This window comes from Taudactylus pleione, unplaced genomic scaffold, assembly GCF_031769625.1.
Source record: "Taudactylus pleione unplaced genomic scaffold, aTauple2 ptg000083l, whole genome shotgun sequence".
NCBI lineage: Eukaryota > Metazoa > Chordata > Amphibia > Anura > Myobatrachidae > Taudactylus > Taudactylus pleione.
The window spans coordinates 18,012,578-18,031,244 of NW_028284485.1; the positions used below are offsets into that span (position 1 = coordinate 18,012,578).

Consider the following 18,667-nt stretch of genomic DNA (forward strand, 5'->3'; position numbering starts at 1 on the left):
AAAGTTTGTGCAGTGTGTGCCTCTTAGCAGGGTGGCTAAGATCCCCAGCCACAAGGTGATTTTCTTAAAATCGGGAGGAGTCCCCTGGACATTCCTGGATCAAAGTTCACTCTCACCACAAATATTGGTGTAGCCAGATCACTTCTTGCAGAACTGAGTGGGAAGATGAACACAAACAGGCAATTAGCAGTCATCTTTTCAGTTGATTTCCAAATATTCCCAATAATAATCTGATCAATATCGGTTATTGAGTTTAGTTGTTTTGGAACCACAAGCATCGAGTAAATTGTCTGATAAAGCCTAAGTTATCTAGGGATGGTGCTAGGTTTGCAAGTGCCCTGGGCAAAGCTTTACTCCGCCACACCTGCTCCCCCCAGTTTTCTATCCACTTGTTCACGTGTGCTGTACTCCTCCATTCCTCGCCGGTATCTACTCTACACCTCCAGTGCTCTCATCTGATCTAATGATCTGCAATACTGTGTTTCATCAGCCGGTTCCTCCACTCTAGACTTGTAGTGGCAGTGTCACAATGTCATTACATCATGTCCGCGATGCTGACGGGAACAGGTACCGCAGACAAATGGGAGCTTGGGGTCCGGGTGCTACACCATCCTGGTGACAATCCCTGTGTGGGGTGTACCCTGGCAGCCGCCCTACCAGTAATTCGGCCCTGCCACCACCATATAAAAGAATAATGTTTCTGACAGACATCCTTCTTTTTTTTGTTAGCTGGACTCTCCAGTGCCCTCCAGAGGTCAGCGCACTTAGGCAGCTGCCTAAAGCTGCCTAATGGTAGTGATGGCCCTGCTGTTATCAAATTATAGAGCTAATTCAGATTTTGGACTTGGGATTTGAGTAACTTTGCACCTGAACAAACCATGTTGCAATATAAAGTACATTATAAAATACATTTATTTATTTATTTTGTATGCAGCGTAAATACGGACTGTATTTGCATGTTACATACAAATACTGGACAGTTTTAATTGTATACTATATTTTAGAGTTCAGCTAGAATATGCGTCTCCCAAATCTAAATCTCTCTGCACATTTTAAATCTGCCCCTCCTGCAGTGCAATATAGTTCTGCCAAAGCTGCAAATTTGCTTTTTGAATCAGCCCCTATGTTCCAACAATACACTCCAGCCAGCTGTTTAGACACTACTAGTTACTGTTACTGTATCTAAAGTTTTGGTTAGGTTTTTTTTCTTCTTCCCATCCAAATTAAAGACAAATACATATAAATATCAGCAGTCATTTCCTGAATGTTGTTAATATGTATTAAGGCACATTTATGTGCCAATAATACAATATGGTATAGATATTTTGCACTTTATAGCTGAGATTCAGTATATGATTAGAAAGTGCTGATGTGAAACAGAGAAACAGAGACATATATTAGCTGAAATCCCATCCCTGCTGTCCATATATTGATTGTCTCTTTGTTTTAGACTTTATGAAATGAGTGTTTCTGCTATTGTTGCAAAAAAATAAGAGGCATGGTGCCTTAACAACTTTTATTTGCACTGTAGCAGTGAAGTATCTGCAGAGGATTGATTATGCACATACAGAGAGAGATTGAATGGGATGGGATAAAGGGACTCTACATAGATTTTGTGATAGAGAATATGACCTTTGGTACTTATTATTATTCAGAAAACAGATGGCATCAGCTGCTTTGGTCAATGTACTGAAAATAAAAGTATAATATTTAAATTGATGTTTAACCTATGTAAAACTGATAACCACAATTATTAACCTGTAAATAGTAACATTTACTTTATATATTAAACTGACAAATATATATATATATATATATATATATTTATTTATACAGATAAAAGGTCTTAGTATCTCATAATTTAATCCATTGGAAGTCCTGTGAGTGCCGCCATCTTTACCATATATACTACACGCATATCCCCGGGGAGGGCACCAAGGCAAGGTTCAGTGGGTAACGTGGAGTGCCATTTCTTGTATATTCTCTCTCTCTCTCTCTCTCTATTTATATATATATATATAATATATATTAGGGATGTGCAGGCTCGGATAGGTTCGGTTCGAGTTTGCACGTGGAGTTCGGATTTTTCCCTCCAAAAAAACGGAACTCAGAATGAGGCAAAACGTCATCTTACATGGACGAACATCATCATTCCTGGACAAAAGACCAGGAATGATGATGTTCGTCCATGTAAGATGACGTTTTGCCTCGTTCTGAGTTCCGTTTTTTTGGAGGGAAAAATCCGAACTCCACGTGCAAACTCGAACCTATCCGAGCCTGCACATCCCTAATATATATATTATATATATATATATATCTCCACAGTGGTCAAAGTGGGCTGTACACTGCAGTATTCAGGGGCAAATGTAGCATATACAAGGGGGGGTCCTATCTATATATATATATATATATATATATACATAAACACTTAGCATACACACACAAGCATGCATATTATTATTATTATTATTATTATTATCATTTATTTATATGGTGCCACAAGTGTTCCGCAGTGCCTTACAAAGTACATGAACAAATAAGTAACCAGTGACTTACAATACAATACAAAGCAGGACATGGACATGTATAATAAACATTGCTATATTAGCGACCTTTCCGCCCACGTAAGCAGCCGAGTGTTGGTTGCCCTAGTGGGGAGTAAGAGATTAATTAAATTACAGTAGGGAGAAGCACAAGAGGGTAGAGGGCCCTGCTCGAAAGAGCTTACATTCTTTAAGGGAGGAGCAGATGAACAGGAGTGATACAGATGGGGTAGGCGGGGAGGAAGGAAGATGTAGCAGCAAGTTAAGATGAGAGCTGGAAGGCTTTAATGAAATAGTGGGTCTTAAGTGCTCATTTGAAAGATTGTAGAGAGGTGCAGAGTCTGATGGGAAGAGGGAGGGAGTTCCAAAGGTGGGGAGCAGCAGGGGCAAAATCTTGGAGGTGGGAGTGGGAGTAAGAAATCATTTGGCATGAAAGGCAGCGTGTATTAAGTGAATGACGAGGGCGGACAGAAGAGTGAAGGGAGAGGAGATCAGAGATGTAAATGGGAGAGGAATGGGTGAGGGCTTTGCAAGTGAGTGTGAGAACCTTGAATTGGGTTCTGAAAGGGAATGGGAGCCAGTGGAGGGCTTGTAAGAGAAGGGAGGCAGATGTAGAGCGTTTGGAGAGGAAGATGAGCCGAGAAGCAGCATTGAGCACAGACTGAAGAGGAGAGAGATCGGATTTGGGGAAGCCAGATAGGAGGAGGTTACAGTAGTCCAATCTGGAGATGACCAGTGAATGTATGAGGGTTTTGGTGGCATCCTGGGTTTGAAAGGGTCTGATCTTGGAAATATTCTTGAGATGGAAATGACAGGACTGCTAGAGGTTCTGAATATGTGGTTTGACTGAGAGGGAAGAGTCCAGGATGACTCAAGACAATGCACTTTGGGACTATATGAGATAGTTATGCCATCTATTGATAAAGAAACAGTGGGACATGATGTTATGTGGAAGGGTGGGAAGACAATCAGCTCAGTCTTAGACATATTAAGTTTGAGAAATCGCTGGGACATCCAGGAAGAGATAGCAGAGAGACAGTTACAGATACAACTCAGTAGAGAGGTGGAAAGATCAGGTGAGGAAAGGTAGATCTGAGTATCATCAACATAGAGATGATAATGGAGGTCAAAAGAGCGGATGAGTTTACCTAGAGAGGACGTATAGAGAGAGAATAGGAGAGGTCCAAGAACAGAACCTTGGGGAACACCTACTGTAAGAGGCTGTGGTGGGGAGTTGTCATGAGAGGAAACAGAGAAGGAGCGGTCAGAGAGGTAAGAGGACAGCCAGGAGAGAGCAGTGTCATGTAGACCAAGGGAGTGAAGGATATGCAGCAGTAGATGGTGGTCCACAGTGTCAAAAGCAGCAGAGAGGTCAAGGAGAATGAGCAGGGAGTAGTGGCCCTTGGATTTGGCAGCAAGGAAGTCATTGTTGACTTTTGTGAGGGCAGTTTCAGTGGAGTGGAGAGAACGGAAGCCAGACTGAAAAGGGTCAAGGAGGGAGTGGGAGGAAAGAAATGTGGTGAGGCGGTTGTAAACAATACGTTCAAGGAGTTTGGAGGCAAAAGGGAGGAGAGAGATTGGTCGGTAGTTAGAGAGAATGTTTGGTATTTTAAGAATGGGGGAGACAAGGGCGTGCTTGAATGCAGAAGGAACAGTGCCAGAAGAGAGGGAGAGATTAAGGAGGTGGGCAACATGGGAACAGGCAGAAGAAGAGAGGTAGCAGAGGAGGTGGGATGGGATAGGGTCGAGGGGAGAGGTGGAAGGGGGTGGGACTGGATAAGCGCCATGACCCTCTCCAGTCACAGGGGAGAAGCATATATATACACTCAGCATACATACACAAACACATAGTATACATACACACATAAGCATACTTACACACAACATACATACATACATACATAAATACATATACAGGGGCATCGGAACGATTTTATGTTGTGGGGGCAATAAAATCGTTCCGACGTGTATGCTAAACAATTGGAATACTCAGTACTTATCCCATATTGTGATCATCGGGAATATAAATTATGATAACAATGTTAAAACTGAATTTTGTATATTTTTAAAAAATATGTTGAGATTTGGAGCCCACATCATGTAACCAGCACACTGAAATTTACACAAGTATGCACAATTAAACTATTGGTCTCTATTATATTTTATAAATATTTAATGTGTGTTTGTATAATACTGAAGTGATCACTAAACACCTGTTCTAAGTGAAACCATCAATACGAGGTATGTCTGTTAAATAACGAGACTAATTAAATAATTCATCTTTATTTATTGGTATTACAAATTTGTCCCCTTCAATATACTCCCTATTTGCACTAATACATCGCTGTAGTCTTGTTTTCCACTGGTCGAAGGCATGGAGCAAATCAATTTCTGTTAGTTGTTTCAACATATCTGCCATTTTCTTCTTTACAGCATCCACTGATTCAAAATGTCTCCCTTTAAGCACTGATTTAACTTTTGGGAAAAGATATAAGTCGCAAGGTGCTAAATCGGGCAAATATGGAGGATGTTCTAGTGTAGTAATGTGATTGTCGGTCAAAAACTGCTTCACAGAAAGTGCTCTGTGAGCAGGCGCATTGTCCTGGTGATGAATGAAATCATTTTTTCACAGTCGCAGACGTTTCTTTCTGACTCTTTCGCTCAGCTTTTTCAAAACTTCCTTATAATAATGCTGGTTAACTGTTGTGCCTTCCGGAACCCATTCTTGCAAAATTACACCCTTGATATTGAAAAAATTTTACTAAAATGTTCAAATTGACACGTTGTTAAACTTAGCATTTTTCATCACTCTACAGAAAACACAACCAAATTAAATGGCGACTTACAATCAACTGAACGTCATAGAGTGCTGTATGCAGGTTCAGACAAGTTCAAGGTTACTATATATGCAGTTAGAACCGGTTCTGACTGCTTTGTTTACTAGGTGGAATCACACTCTCATTATTTTGTAGACATACCTCGTATGTCCCATTAAAAAAGGTGTTCCTTCAAACATTTATATTTTTAAAAACAAAATTAGACAGATCACAATGCACAATGAATGCGCAGTGAACGTAAATGATAATTAAATGTTGTTTATATTTCAGCTTCACTCGGACCAGGATAGGGGGGATGGATCACTGAAATATATTCTGTCCGGAGATGGAGCTGGGGAAATATTCGTAATCAATGAAAATACTGGCGACATTCAAGCAACAAAACGTCTGGACAGGGAAGAAAAGCCATCATATGTATTACGTGCTCAAGCGGTGAACAAGAAAACAGGCATACCTGTTGAACCTGAATCTGAGTTTGTCATTAAGATCCATGACATTAATGATAATGAGCCAAAATTTACTAAGGATGTTTATACTGCCACTGTCCCAGAAATGTCTGAAGTGGGTAAGTGTAGCCAGCATTCCTAAACATATATAAAAAGAGCGTGTTTTAGATACTTGTGCTGTTGAAACCTAAATCATTTGGTTTATAGCTAAGATTGTTTCCTAATAAACCTGTTTCTCATGTAGGGATTTAAATAGTCTTAAAATGAATAAAAAGCATATGTAATAGCTTTCAAGATAAAGATGACACAAGTATATAAATAAAAGCATGAAATGGTTACTCTATAACCTATATTTGACACTTTTTAAATGTTCTTTTCAAAAGCTACTGTACATTTAAAGTGCATTATTAGGAGAAAGGAGAACCTTGATATTTGGCCTTTAAACTAGGGATGTGCAGGCTCGGATAGGTTCGAGTTTGCACGTGGAGTTCGGATTTTTCCCTCCAAAAAAACGGTACTCAGAAGGAGGCAAAACGTCATCTTACATGGACGAACATCATCATTCCTGGTCTTTTGTCCAGGAATGATGATGTTCGTCCATGCAAGATGACGTTTTGCCTCGTTCTGAGTTCCGTTTTTTTGGAGGGAAAAATACGAACTCCACGTGCAAACTCGAACCTATCCGAGCCTGCACATCCCTACTTTAAACTAACCTTTAAGTTCATGGCACTATTATAAAGCCCTATATTTTATTTTCAGAAAAGGTGAAAGCCCAAATATCTTTCAATAATTTCTGTCCACAGAGATAGAATTTGACTTTTACTCTCTTGCTCTGGAACATCCATTCAGAAGCATACTGCAAAGCAAGGACTTTATTATTTCATAGCTTAATAGTGCCTGGATCCTGTGCTCTGCAGGTGTAATTGTTGGATACAGTCATCCAACTGGCTACCAAAGTACACGTATGTCTCTATTAATTTACTTTAAAAAAGTACCTTTTATGGCAACTTCACTTAACGCCACCTTTAGTTAATTGCAACACAGGTTTTGTAATACACAGGTTTATTCATAAAAATAAAAAAGAAACCAACACATAGACATGATCATCAAGTGCCTTTTTCCTGAAGTCATTATGAGAAGCTCTGCCTAATATTTTAATGAGGAGTGGATTTTCAGGGACAGTGTGGGTGAAGGATGGGGTCGTTTTTAAAAGTAATTTAGCATATTTTAGTCATGCTGCTCCTGGTCATGGAGAAAACTTTACCAGGATATTAAATCATTTACCTGTACTTGTTTGCCAAATAAACGGGGGCATTTCCACCAGTGCAACTACTTACTTACTGCTACAGAGAACTACAGTATAGTTTTGAGTTCAAACTTCCAAACTCTGCAACATCACACTGACTTCAGGTGAACATAGCTCTGGGACTGTCAATCAGCATAACATCATTTTATTTATTTATTTATTAACAGTTTCTTATATAGCGCAGCATATTCCGTTGCGCTTTACAATTGTAAGCATTAATAGAACATAACTGGATAATAACAGAAAGATATATAGGTAGAAAGGCCCTGCTCGCAAGCTTACAATCTATAGATCATGGTATGATACTGCTTGATTTCAGTAGTGGCATAGCTAATAACCTCAGGTCTATGGCCCAAAAGGAAAAGGCTATAGGAGGCTCTGAAAGAAATGACAAAATAAAGTACTTACCCCATAAAATATATTTGTCAGACTTTTTCTTTAGAAAATGTGTTGGTTAGAACCATTGTTTGTATGTAGCAATTAAAGCCAAAACAGAAATGATGAAAAAAAAAGCACAAGTTAAAAAAAAACTGCAACTGTTACAACTCAGTATAATGAAGCATGTAATCGAGATTAAAAAGAAATGGAAAATTGTACAAAGAAAGATATTTTTAATGGGCCGTTAAAAATGTTCAAAAACAAAGCTTTCACAACTGTGTATCTGCTCTTATGATGATGGTTGTTAAAATGTAGCAACACAGATGAACAATAGTAATACCTAGTCCCACATATCAGATTCGTTGATCTTCCAGACTGCAGCAAGTAAAGAAGAGCAGATAATTAGTTCTCATTAGGGCTGCCTTTGTAGACAGAGATAATAACCCAAGTTCACATAAATGTCTGTTCCTCAGGTTTTTTTTATGACTCGGTGGTCACACAGGCATACTTTACTCTTTGAACCATTTAATGTAAATTCCATTTATTTCTAGTGGCTTATAACTTTGGAGAAAATGCTGCATAAAACCTGCCACTTTTATTAGCAATCTATATATCTCCAAAAACCTATTGATTTATAGTGTATTTCAGGCCACACATTCTGGTAATAATTTCACAAAAATAAATTACTATTTTACTCTATAATGCAGTAGTACTGATTTACTAAACAAAAAGTGACTTGGTTAAGCTGGACAGATGTGCATTAAGTTCATCTAGACAGCTCTAGAGCTCTGTACTAAGCTGCACATTTGCCATGTTTGAATAAGAACCTTCAGATTTGTTTGATCTTTATACATTAAATAACTGTTGTATTCCCATTGCAAAATGGATAATGTTGAAAATTACCCCCTGCTCACTATGGATGAAGGAGAATTAGGAAAACGCACTCTATTAAGTTCTGTCAACAGCAGTGACTGTGACGGAAAACTATAAAGGTTTCATCTGCTAGATGGTTCGTACAACACAGCACAGTGTCAAAGCAGATAGTAATTTGAAATAAACAAATCTATTAAATATAAAAAGGAAAAATAAAATGTTGTACTAGTGTATATAACACAAATAGAACTTTTATCCCTTTGTGTTCGTCAGTGCTAAAGTAATGCATTTAATAAAACTCTGCTTTTTCCATTACATGAATGGAAATCATTTAATAATTATCTGTGCATTAACCTACTTTTTACCGTATGTCACTGCATTCAGACATTATCTGATTGACATATTCAACCTTGCGCATCAGAAGTGCAGGAAACAGCAGATATCTGAGAGAGGGACGTTTCCTGTTGATAAAAGGATCTGTATATTTAAACTGAAGAGAATAACGACACACAAGGGCCTAATGAGTGATTGCATAAAAATGTCTATTCTGCTTAGATGATGTACAAAGCAATTAAAGTTGGATGTACAGTATATATAGTACGGACTTCCTGAGTTTGGACTGTTAATGAAACATACTTTTTCATATAATAAAAATGCTTTTTATTATGCTGGAAATACTATAATTCAGTGAAATATATTAGAGGTGATAAGTCTGAGAGCTTTCTCTCCATGTGAAATCTCCCTTCTTTGAAAGTACCAGTAAGAAGTAAGTATAAAAAGTAAACCATAGGGATTATTCTGGAGTGAAAGTTATGGAGCCTTACTTTCCATTGAAAAGTAATTTTGCATTTATTATGTAGCAATGTCTTTACTTAGATATCATGTCTTGAAAATATTTTATATATTATTAAGTTTTTTGTAGAACATTCTGTGCTGATCAGAACAGGGATTTACCATGTAAGTAAGGTGATTTTTTTCAAACATATTCGGGGATCACTTCATAGCGACAAACGAACACAATATACCAGCAAAGTATAAGGTGCTTCAGTTCATTGTGCTTGGAGCTCACAGAGAGCCAATGCGGCACTATTTAATGCCTGCATAGAATTTCTACTGGACAATGGGTAGATCTGGATTTGGTAAGGAGGGATTGCTTGATAGGCGTATTTATTATGTCTAGTGTAGCTGCAGCAAAAGGGAAATATTGTATTTATTAAACATTGTTTACCGTCGCAAACTGGTAAATTTGAGCTTTTATTTTGTGATGTCATTCATCTACTTTTACACAACTGGGTAAATACGTGGATTCTCATACATTCATTTTCTGGCCATGTAGATGGTGCCAGCATGACTGAAAAACTTTTCACCTGCCATTGGAAGGGGTTTGGCACATCGAGAGTTTTCCATGCTAAATGCAGATTAGAAACCAAGTGGTCTATTCATGGAGCAGTGAAAAGGCCTTTATCAGCGATAGCAGGGCTTTTTACTGCTTCCTCCTATTCACAGAAGGGGTTACCGTGGATAAATCTCAGATTTCTACAGCGGTGCCCCAGCTCTGTGTCAGGATCGCTTTCCCATACTGTACACTAGTGTGGGGAGAGTGATTCATAGTAGCGTAGAAAGCTCAGCTTACCATTTCACTTCTAAAAAAATCGCCATCTCGGGATGGCGTAATTTCACTGCTGAGGGGTGAAGATGCCTGGTCACTTTCGACTGTTCACTCCTCGCTGCCCCAAACTCTCAGTTCTCCCCCCTGTCCCTGATGCACTGGGGAGAAGATGCTGGCTCACTTCAGACTGTTCACTCCCCGCCGCCCTCTGTTCTCTCAGGCCTCCCCTCTATCCCTTATCAGCCGATGTAATTACTGTACTGCCTCCCCGCTGCCCCCAGCTCATTCAGCCCCCCCAGATCTGTCAGAGCACTCACTGTGCAGCAAGCACATGTGTACACAGAACCTGGATCCAACATCGCAATGTCTCCAAGGACCGCAACCAAAGACAGGATCGCAGAGGGGCTCTTTTTCGCATCGCAAAAATAAGTTCAAATACATGAATTTCTACTTAACACCACTATATATAACTATAAATCGCAACAAGCTGATGCAATATACAGTAAAAAGTAACAATTCTGTTTTCACTTTCTTCATGAATAGACCCTCAATCACACTTACAGATATGTCCTCATACACTATTGTTGGCTTCGAACAAAACCGCCCTTCTCGACGTGCCAGGTCCTGTGAGATTTGGCTTGCGCCGAGCATCTTCTCCACTCAAATGTGTATCTTTATCGCATAAATTAAACAATCGGAAGCAAAAAACGAGACTGCACTGATTACTCTGATATGCGATACTTGTACTTCTGTGTGCGAATGAGTCAATCTGTATATGAAGCACTATGATGCAGCTGCTGCAGCCTTTTGTTATGCCAGGTTCCATTGTGCTTCATTTGCAGTTTTGTACTGAACATATTTAAAAAAATTTCTGTGCGGGTAAAGTCTGGGGTCTCTTGCATAGATTGAGTGGTGTTTCACTGCATCTGCTGTGCCAGTAAGATGCATTTTAAAAAATAAAAAGTCTCTATTCTACATCACTCGGCGCTGCTCACTTTGATGTGATGTTTTTTATTTCCGCCATTCTGGAGCTTCCACCAACCCTCAAAATAAGGCAGATAATGATTTAAAGGCTTTTACACACGGTACGATTTTTTAAATGATTTGGCCATTTTTGACCGATTGGAACGACAAATCTTTTAAAAAGTGGCGTGTGTGGGCATGATAACGATGCTGATGCGCGCTCTTGCTATCATTGATCGTGGCCGCTGATCAGTTGAACCTGCAGAAAGATATCGACCTATCTTTCACGATTTGGCACAAATCGTTCCGTGTGTATGTGCGATGAATGATACGATGCCATGGATGATGAACGATATGTTGTCACTTTTCCTGGCCACTCCCCTCCACTATTTTGTGCCAGCATCGTGAGGTTGTTTGCTGCAAACAATATATCGTTAATGATCTGCAGTTTTTACCGACCCATCTATATAGGTTGATCATTTGTAAAATCGTTCCATGTGTAGGCACAATATTGTTTGTTCGGGAGTGTACAGGAATTCAAGGGAAATTGCAAACGAGATTGGATCATTTGCAAATTGTACCGTGCGTAGGTCCCTTTAAGATGATGTTTCCAAACACCGTGAAGTGGCATAAACTTTATAATGCACTTAGCAGATATTTAGGCACAAAAAGCATTGCGGGTCCACAGATGACCTTTCCTCATATTGAAATTAGTTGTGAACAAACACAGAGGTTCTAGTTTCTGATTTTCAATAGTCAGCAATGTGCAGCTTAATGCTCAACCAAACTGCTTGGCCCACAAATCAGTGTTCATGTGATAAAAAAAGATGTATGAGAGACACACAACCTCTGTGCCCCTTTATTACAGTATAGGTGACAGCTGATCAGTTAGCAAGAGCAATTTTGGGAAGTTGCTTTAGTAAGAGTGGTTGGCTATAGACATAGTGCTTAGATATGCAATCCATCTCATGATTAATTCAGAATATAGAACTGAAATTTCTTCACAATTACTGGGATAACATACATCTATGTAAAAGTACTATGACATATATATAGTTTTAGAATAAGCGTAGATTCTCTGTATATCTCAAAAGTTAGGTAAGATCTTTATTATATTCAATTCAGTCTGATAATAACAATGGTGAACCTCCCTCCATTTATACACAATGTTTACCAAGTATAAACTAGGTAGTTATATGGTGCTAATTCCCTGGCATATGGTTGGGGTGTTGTTGAATTGCCTGGATGTAAAGCTGGGAGCTTGCGTCACTTGGAATGTTTCAGAATAACTCTCATTCATGTCCGCCAAGTGTCATATTTGGGGAGATGCACCAATCCTTGGAGAGTGATAAAGTGGAGAGTGATAAAGTACCAAACAACCAGCTACTAACTGTCAGTTTACAGGCTGTGTTTGATAAAGTAACAACCAATCGACTCTTGTCATTATTCACTCTCCACTGTATCATACTTAGGGGGAGATTTAATAAAGCTTGGAGAGAGATAAAATTTGAGATAAATAGCACCAACCAATCAGCTCCTAACTGTCACTTTACAGGCTGTGTTTGAAAAATTATAGTTGGGAGCTGATTGGTTGGTGCTATTTACCTCCAATTTTCTCTCTCTCCAAGCTTTATTAAATCTCCCCTTTACTGCATCTCCCCCTTTGTGTGGTTCAACTTTTTTATGACAATGTATAAAAATGCACTTTTCCTGCTGTAGTTCAGTAAGAAGGTGTATAGAGCGTTCCAATACAAATAAATAATGATGCCTGCTTTATACGACCTCTGAGCAGGCAGAAAAATGTAGTACTTTTTGAGGGGAGAAAAAAATATAGAATTTTTTAAATGTCACCACTAGCCAACTCACTCACATATTGCTGCCCAACAAAGGGTATTTTATTTTTCCACTTATGTGCAAATGTAGGTGTATAGGTATGCCTTACTGGTTTTTAGAATGGTATACGTCAGTCAAACTCCTTCCAACTGTAAGCTTTTCCATCCCACACACACGCTGCTAATTACTCCTGTAAATCCATGTGGATATTCAATAGATACATCTGAGGAAAAGTAGGGAGGTGACATCAGTTTTAAATGAGCCTTATCCTACTTTTGAAATGTCGGGTGAATATGTTCGTTGGAAGTTATTCAAACAATTCTGCAGACATACCATGTACTGTATGTCATTCCTGGCTTTGTAGACATGTGTGGCTTAGCATAGAATTTAATAGATCTTAATAATTATCTTGTGCTCTGTTTGTAATGATAAAAAAAGAGAAAATACTTATTTGTACAATTTTTAAACATAAAACCTTCTATGGGCTTTTTGTATGGTTCCTTAATTGCAACAAAGGATGTTGTTTATTTTCCTTTCTTTATCTCTCTCCTTCTTTCTATTAATCATAAAAAACTTTTTTTTTTCTAAACTGCTATACCCTTTGTTTTCATTGCAGGAACATTTGTCGTTCAAGTCACAGCCAATGACGCAGACGATCCAACCTATGGAAATAGTGCAAGAGTCGTCTACAGTATTCTTCAGGGACAGCCATACTTCTCAGTCGAGTCTGAGACAGGTCAGAAGACCTTAGCTGTGTCTTTGTTCCTGTAATTGAAGATGACATGTTAAGTCAAGCTAGGACATACTAGACAAAACTTGAAAGAGATTACATTTTCCACCCTGCACAAACTGACAAACTCAATCGAGCAAGACATCTGTAAGCATGACACCAATGTTATTAGAACCTAAAAATCAAAGCTGAAATATAATTAGGGTTGTACACAAAACAGTTTCTCTTGTAACAAGAAATAGGTCTGAGATTTCTTCAGAAAGTCTGAGGCAAACTAGAGTTGCTTGAAGTACCCATCCATGTTCCATGATATCAGTATGATTATCCCTTACTCTTTATTTTAGTTACTTCAAACAAAATTAGTTTTTTTTTTTTTCTTTCCAAAACACATTTTAATTTACAAATTAAACATTTCCACCATTATCAAGTGTTAAAAAACCCCATAGATCCTTCATTACTTGTTGAATAAAAATGGGAGATAGAGCTAATCAGATGGCAGCTCATGGTCAAGAAATAACTGTTTCATAACAAGCAAACAATACACATAAGATCCACATCTCTCCAAAGGAGCAAGATCATCTCTAGGTAATGTTTTCCCTTGTGCACAGTAAAGCTATCATTAGAGGGCCAATGGGTGCTGTGTGCACATAGTAGGTCACCATGGTAAGAGAACCTTGCTTGTTTTTTGCTCATACTGCTATGGGACTCAAGCAAGATTGTCCTACCCAAACAACCCACATAGTATTAATGTATGAGTTCCCAACATACCCTCACGGCTAATTGAATCTACTCCAAAGTATTAATTCTCTAAGCCACATACTCTATATAAATACATTTGCTTTACCATAATTTTACACCCTTAACAGGGCCGTAATAGAGCTTTTCCGCACCCTGTGCTGGCCATACCCACCTGAGATCATGATGTCATGCGGAGGGGGTCGGGCCGGAAACCATGGTATTTGCTCTGACCGGAGGATTCTCAGGATGCTCTGGGGGTGGGGGTGGTGGAGCTGTAAAAGCTTCAGGGTGGCTGTCTGGCGCATCCCACAGGGCACTGCACTCCATTTTGCCGTACCACTCACTCACCCTTAGTTACCGCACTGATCCTTAAAAGTAGTAGAATTAGTTATTCTGAAATAAGGCTGAACTTAAAAAAAAAAATCTTGAATTGAAAATAGTGAACAAAAAGGTTTGTTCTGAAAAGGTAAGAAAATCAGAAAAATGTCTGTGCTAAATAGCCCTTAAACATTACTTAAATGTTTCCTTAATCTGCACTCAGACCCCATACAACAATCTTTCACGTCACATGCGAAGCACATCTAACACTAGCCTGTGCCATGGCATACTCAGGTGCAGAGCTTTTGGAGGATGAGGAGTGTTCATTTTAATGGCTGTTGGAATGTGCGTCCCCCCTATAACCACCCTATCCTAGCCTCTACCACCTATCCTTTGTAATAGTATTATCAACAACTATAGAGACAGAGGATGTCAACCACTAAAGATACAGGACTATAAAGTTCACTGATGTCTGTGAATGTTATGGATCACCTTTTTTTTTGGTTAGCTGGTTACCTTTTTTTTATCAGATATTTAGCTATCATTTTTGCAAATATAAAATTGACCATCTGACTGCAAAATACACAGATGTATACACAAGGATAAATTAATGCAAAAACACACAGTAACACAATGCTTATATTCATAGTGTGCACATTTATTATATACATACAAGCAAACAGATGCGCTTAACATATAACATGTGTCATCTCCGTTAAAGGCTAGTTCAGTTTTGAGAGAAACACCATAAGTAAAACTGAATCCCAGAAAATTACACATTTTAGGTCTGTTATTCCACATGATGTCTGCTTCTATCTTCTTACTCCTACCGAGCCAATCTCACTTCATAGAGTCAGTTTATAAGCCACCGACAACGCCACCCCAGCAGGAGGAGATTTTTGTAATGCACTCTCTACGCAAACCAACATTAAAGCATCAAACAGAAATGACAACAAAACTATCTTGCATTCACACATGCACAATCACACAACTGCATACATATACACTATAGCAATTTTACTGTACATTTTTAAGTAGTTTCATTACAGTTCTACACCAGGTATTGACAGGGTCATTTTATAAAAACACTGCAAATAGCGCTGAATCTTTCTTAAAAAATGCTAGAGCTACTGTACAAATAATAGTTCTATAAGGTATGAGCATCATAGCAAATGCATTTGGAGAAGTAGCAGTTTTCCACTATACATCCTACAGTAGGTAAAATGAACAACAATTAGATAACAGCTGCTTCATTTTCGAATGAGTGGACGTTCATTTTTTTCATTTTTCTGGAATTATAAAACATAAATGAAGAATGTCAGCCAGTAAAAAGCTAAAATCTTGGGGCCTGGGTAAAATCAATTGATGCTACAGGTAGCTGCTAGTATCAGATATACAGTATATCAGTCATTAGTTTATCTGAAATTAATACAAGGTGTGGCTATTAAATAATGAGACTGTACTTGTAAAAAATATAAACCATGCTGATTAAGTTAAAAGGGAGTGGGGGGAACATTGGCCTTGGACTATCCCAGGGCCGCAACTAGGGGGGGGCTAGAGGTGCACGTGCACCGGGTGGGGATTGTGGGGGGGGTGAAAAAATCTGACTCAGCCATCCGGCGGCCATCCAAAAATGGCCACCACCAAAGAGGAGACAGATGCTAAAGGTCCTTACTAGCCGTCCGCATGGACTCTATTGAAAACGGCCATCCAAAAATGGCCGCCGCCAAGGAAGAGACAGATGCTAGAGGTCCTACTGGACCTCTAGTGTCTGTTAGCAGAGCTCAATGCACACAGCATTCCCGAAAGTGCCGGGAATGCTGGCGCTGCCGGGAGATGATGCTGAAAGCTGCATCTTCTCCCGTGAAATCCTCTGGCAACGAGCATAAACTCCCCTGGAAACGAGCATAAATCCCACTGGAAACGAGCATGTAACCCCTGGCAACGAGCATGAAACCCCTGGCAACGAGCATGGCACCCCTGGTAATGAGCATAAATCCCCTGGCAACAAGCATGAAAACCCCTGGCAACGAGCATAAAACCCCATGGCAACGAGCATGTAACCCCCTGGCAACGAGCATGTAACCCCCTGGCAACGAGCATGTAACCCCCTGGCAACGAGCATGTAACCCCATGGCAACGAGCATGTAACCTCTAGCAACGAACAGAAACCCCCTGGCAATGAGCAGGTAATTTTATAGTAATTAGAAGCCTTACTGTGGGATATAAAATGGTGTCAGGCAAATATGTAGGTGGCACTTTGGTAATAGGCATTACAGTGTGTGGCATAATGTGTAATGGGCATTAAGGTGTGGAATAATGTAAGTCACTATACCAGGGACGTCTGAGTAGTGCACTGCCTTATGGAGGAGCAAGGACAAACTCCAGGTACAGGAAGGGAGGGGGCGCAAAATTGCTGCCTTGCACTGGGTGACGGATATCCTAGTTTCGGCCCTGACTATCCCACAACGGTTTTGCAATTTTCATCCCTCTCGCACAGAAAGTTTGCTGTCATACAGCATTCAAAGATGTTGTGTTTTTCCTGTGATTAGTAAAAATGCTTAGTTCCAAAACAAAGCAATGTGTTAGCTTAAATTCTTTTGTTAAATTAGACAAAACGCCCACCAAATCTTTCCATATGCTAACCGAGGCTTATGGGGTAGATTGTATGTCACATGCACATGTGATTGAGCTGCACAAAAGATTTAGTGACAGTGGTGGGAATGTCAAAGATGATCAACGTCCCGGAAGGCCTTGCACATCCAAAATAAATGAAAATGTGGAAAAAAACGAAAAAAAAAATGTTGGAATTGACCATCTACTCAGGATCCCAATGATATCAGAAGTGGTAAACATTGACAAAGAAACTGTTAGGCAAGTTTTGCATTAAGATCTTGACATGACAAAAGTTTGTGCTAAGATGGTTCCAAGGCTTCTCAATGCCGAGCAGAAAGAAAATCGAAAGCGAATTTGTATAGACATTTTGGAACAAATTTGTGGATTTGCATTTTTTAGATTAAGGTATGACATGTGATGAAACATGGATCTTCCAGTACGATCCTAAGAAAAACATTCCAGTCCATCACTGTTAAACACCATTATCACCAAGAATGAAAAAAGCACGTGAAAGCAAATCCAAATTCAAAGCCATTAATTGTTTTCTTTGCTATCAAGTGTGTTATATTGGAAGACTGGGTGCCATAAGGTGCAACAGTGAATCAACATTACTACAAAAATGTTCTAGCAGCTTTGCATGAAAGAAAAGAAAGAGGCCAGAGTTGTGGAAAACTAGTTTCATCCACCATCAGGACAACGCTCCAGCCCACACAGCTCTCTCTGTGAAGCAGTTTTTGGCAGATTGCAGTCCTAGAACACCCTCCATACTTGCCAGACCTTGCACCGTGTGACTTATTTCTTTTCCCTAAAGTCAAATCTGTACTCAAGGGAACCCATGTTGCCTCAGTTACTGCAGTAAAGAAGAAAATAACGGAGCTGTTGACACAGCTGACAGATAATGAGCTACAGTACGGCTTTGACCAATGGAAAATAAGAACACAGCAGTGTGTGGATGCAGAAGGGGGAGCACATAGAAGGGGAACGGAGTTAAAATTTACTTAATATAAACATAAATTATAGCATCAGTTTTATTATTTATTAGCCACACCTCATACATATCAGAGAAAACCATTAAAGTGGGCAATATACACTTCCTATACACCCTGTACTTCTTGTCTATAACCCTATTAAATTACTTTATAGTCATCAGCTGAAGGGGTCACGTTGCATTAGTTGCAATTTTCGCTTAAACAATAAGTGTAAATAATATCAGAGAAACAGATGCAAAGTAGAAATGGATGGAAATTATGATGAAAAGTATAGTTATGGAAGGACAATAATATCCTCAGCTTGTGCAGCAAGTATACATTACACATCTTTTTCATTTGTATGGTGGTAATTTAAGGGTCAGGAGTAATGCTGCCCATCCACTAGGCGATTTTGACAGGCGATTGCACGATAACGATAATTTCTTAACATATAGGATAATATTTTCATCACAGCATTGTTTTGTTAGCCATTGGTGTGGTAGTTGCAA

General features: G+C 39.2%; 1 protein-coding gene across 2 annotated transcripts in view; it reads left to right on the plus strand.

Annotated features, from left to right (window-relative positions):
• The window catches only part of LOC148532156 (cadherin-6-like), a 351,919-nt gene that overhangs the window by 220,432 nt on the left and 112,820 nt on the right, over positions 1-18,667 (plus strand). For both annotated transcript variants that reach the window (XM_088468252.1, XM_088468254.1), the window contains exons 3-4: positions 5,651-5,945; positions 13,405-13,524. In XM_088468252.1, the coding sequence (XP_088324378.1) occupies positions 5,651-5,945; positions 13,405-13,524 (415 nt within the window). The remainder of the gene's footprint in view (positions 1-5,650; positions 5,946-13,404; positions 13,525-18,667) is intronic.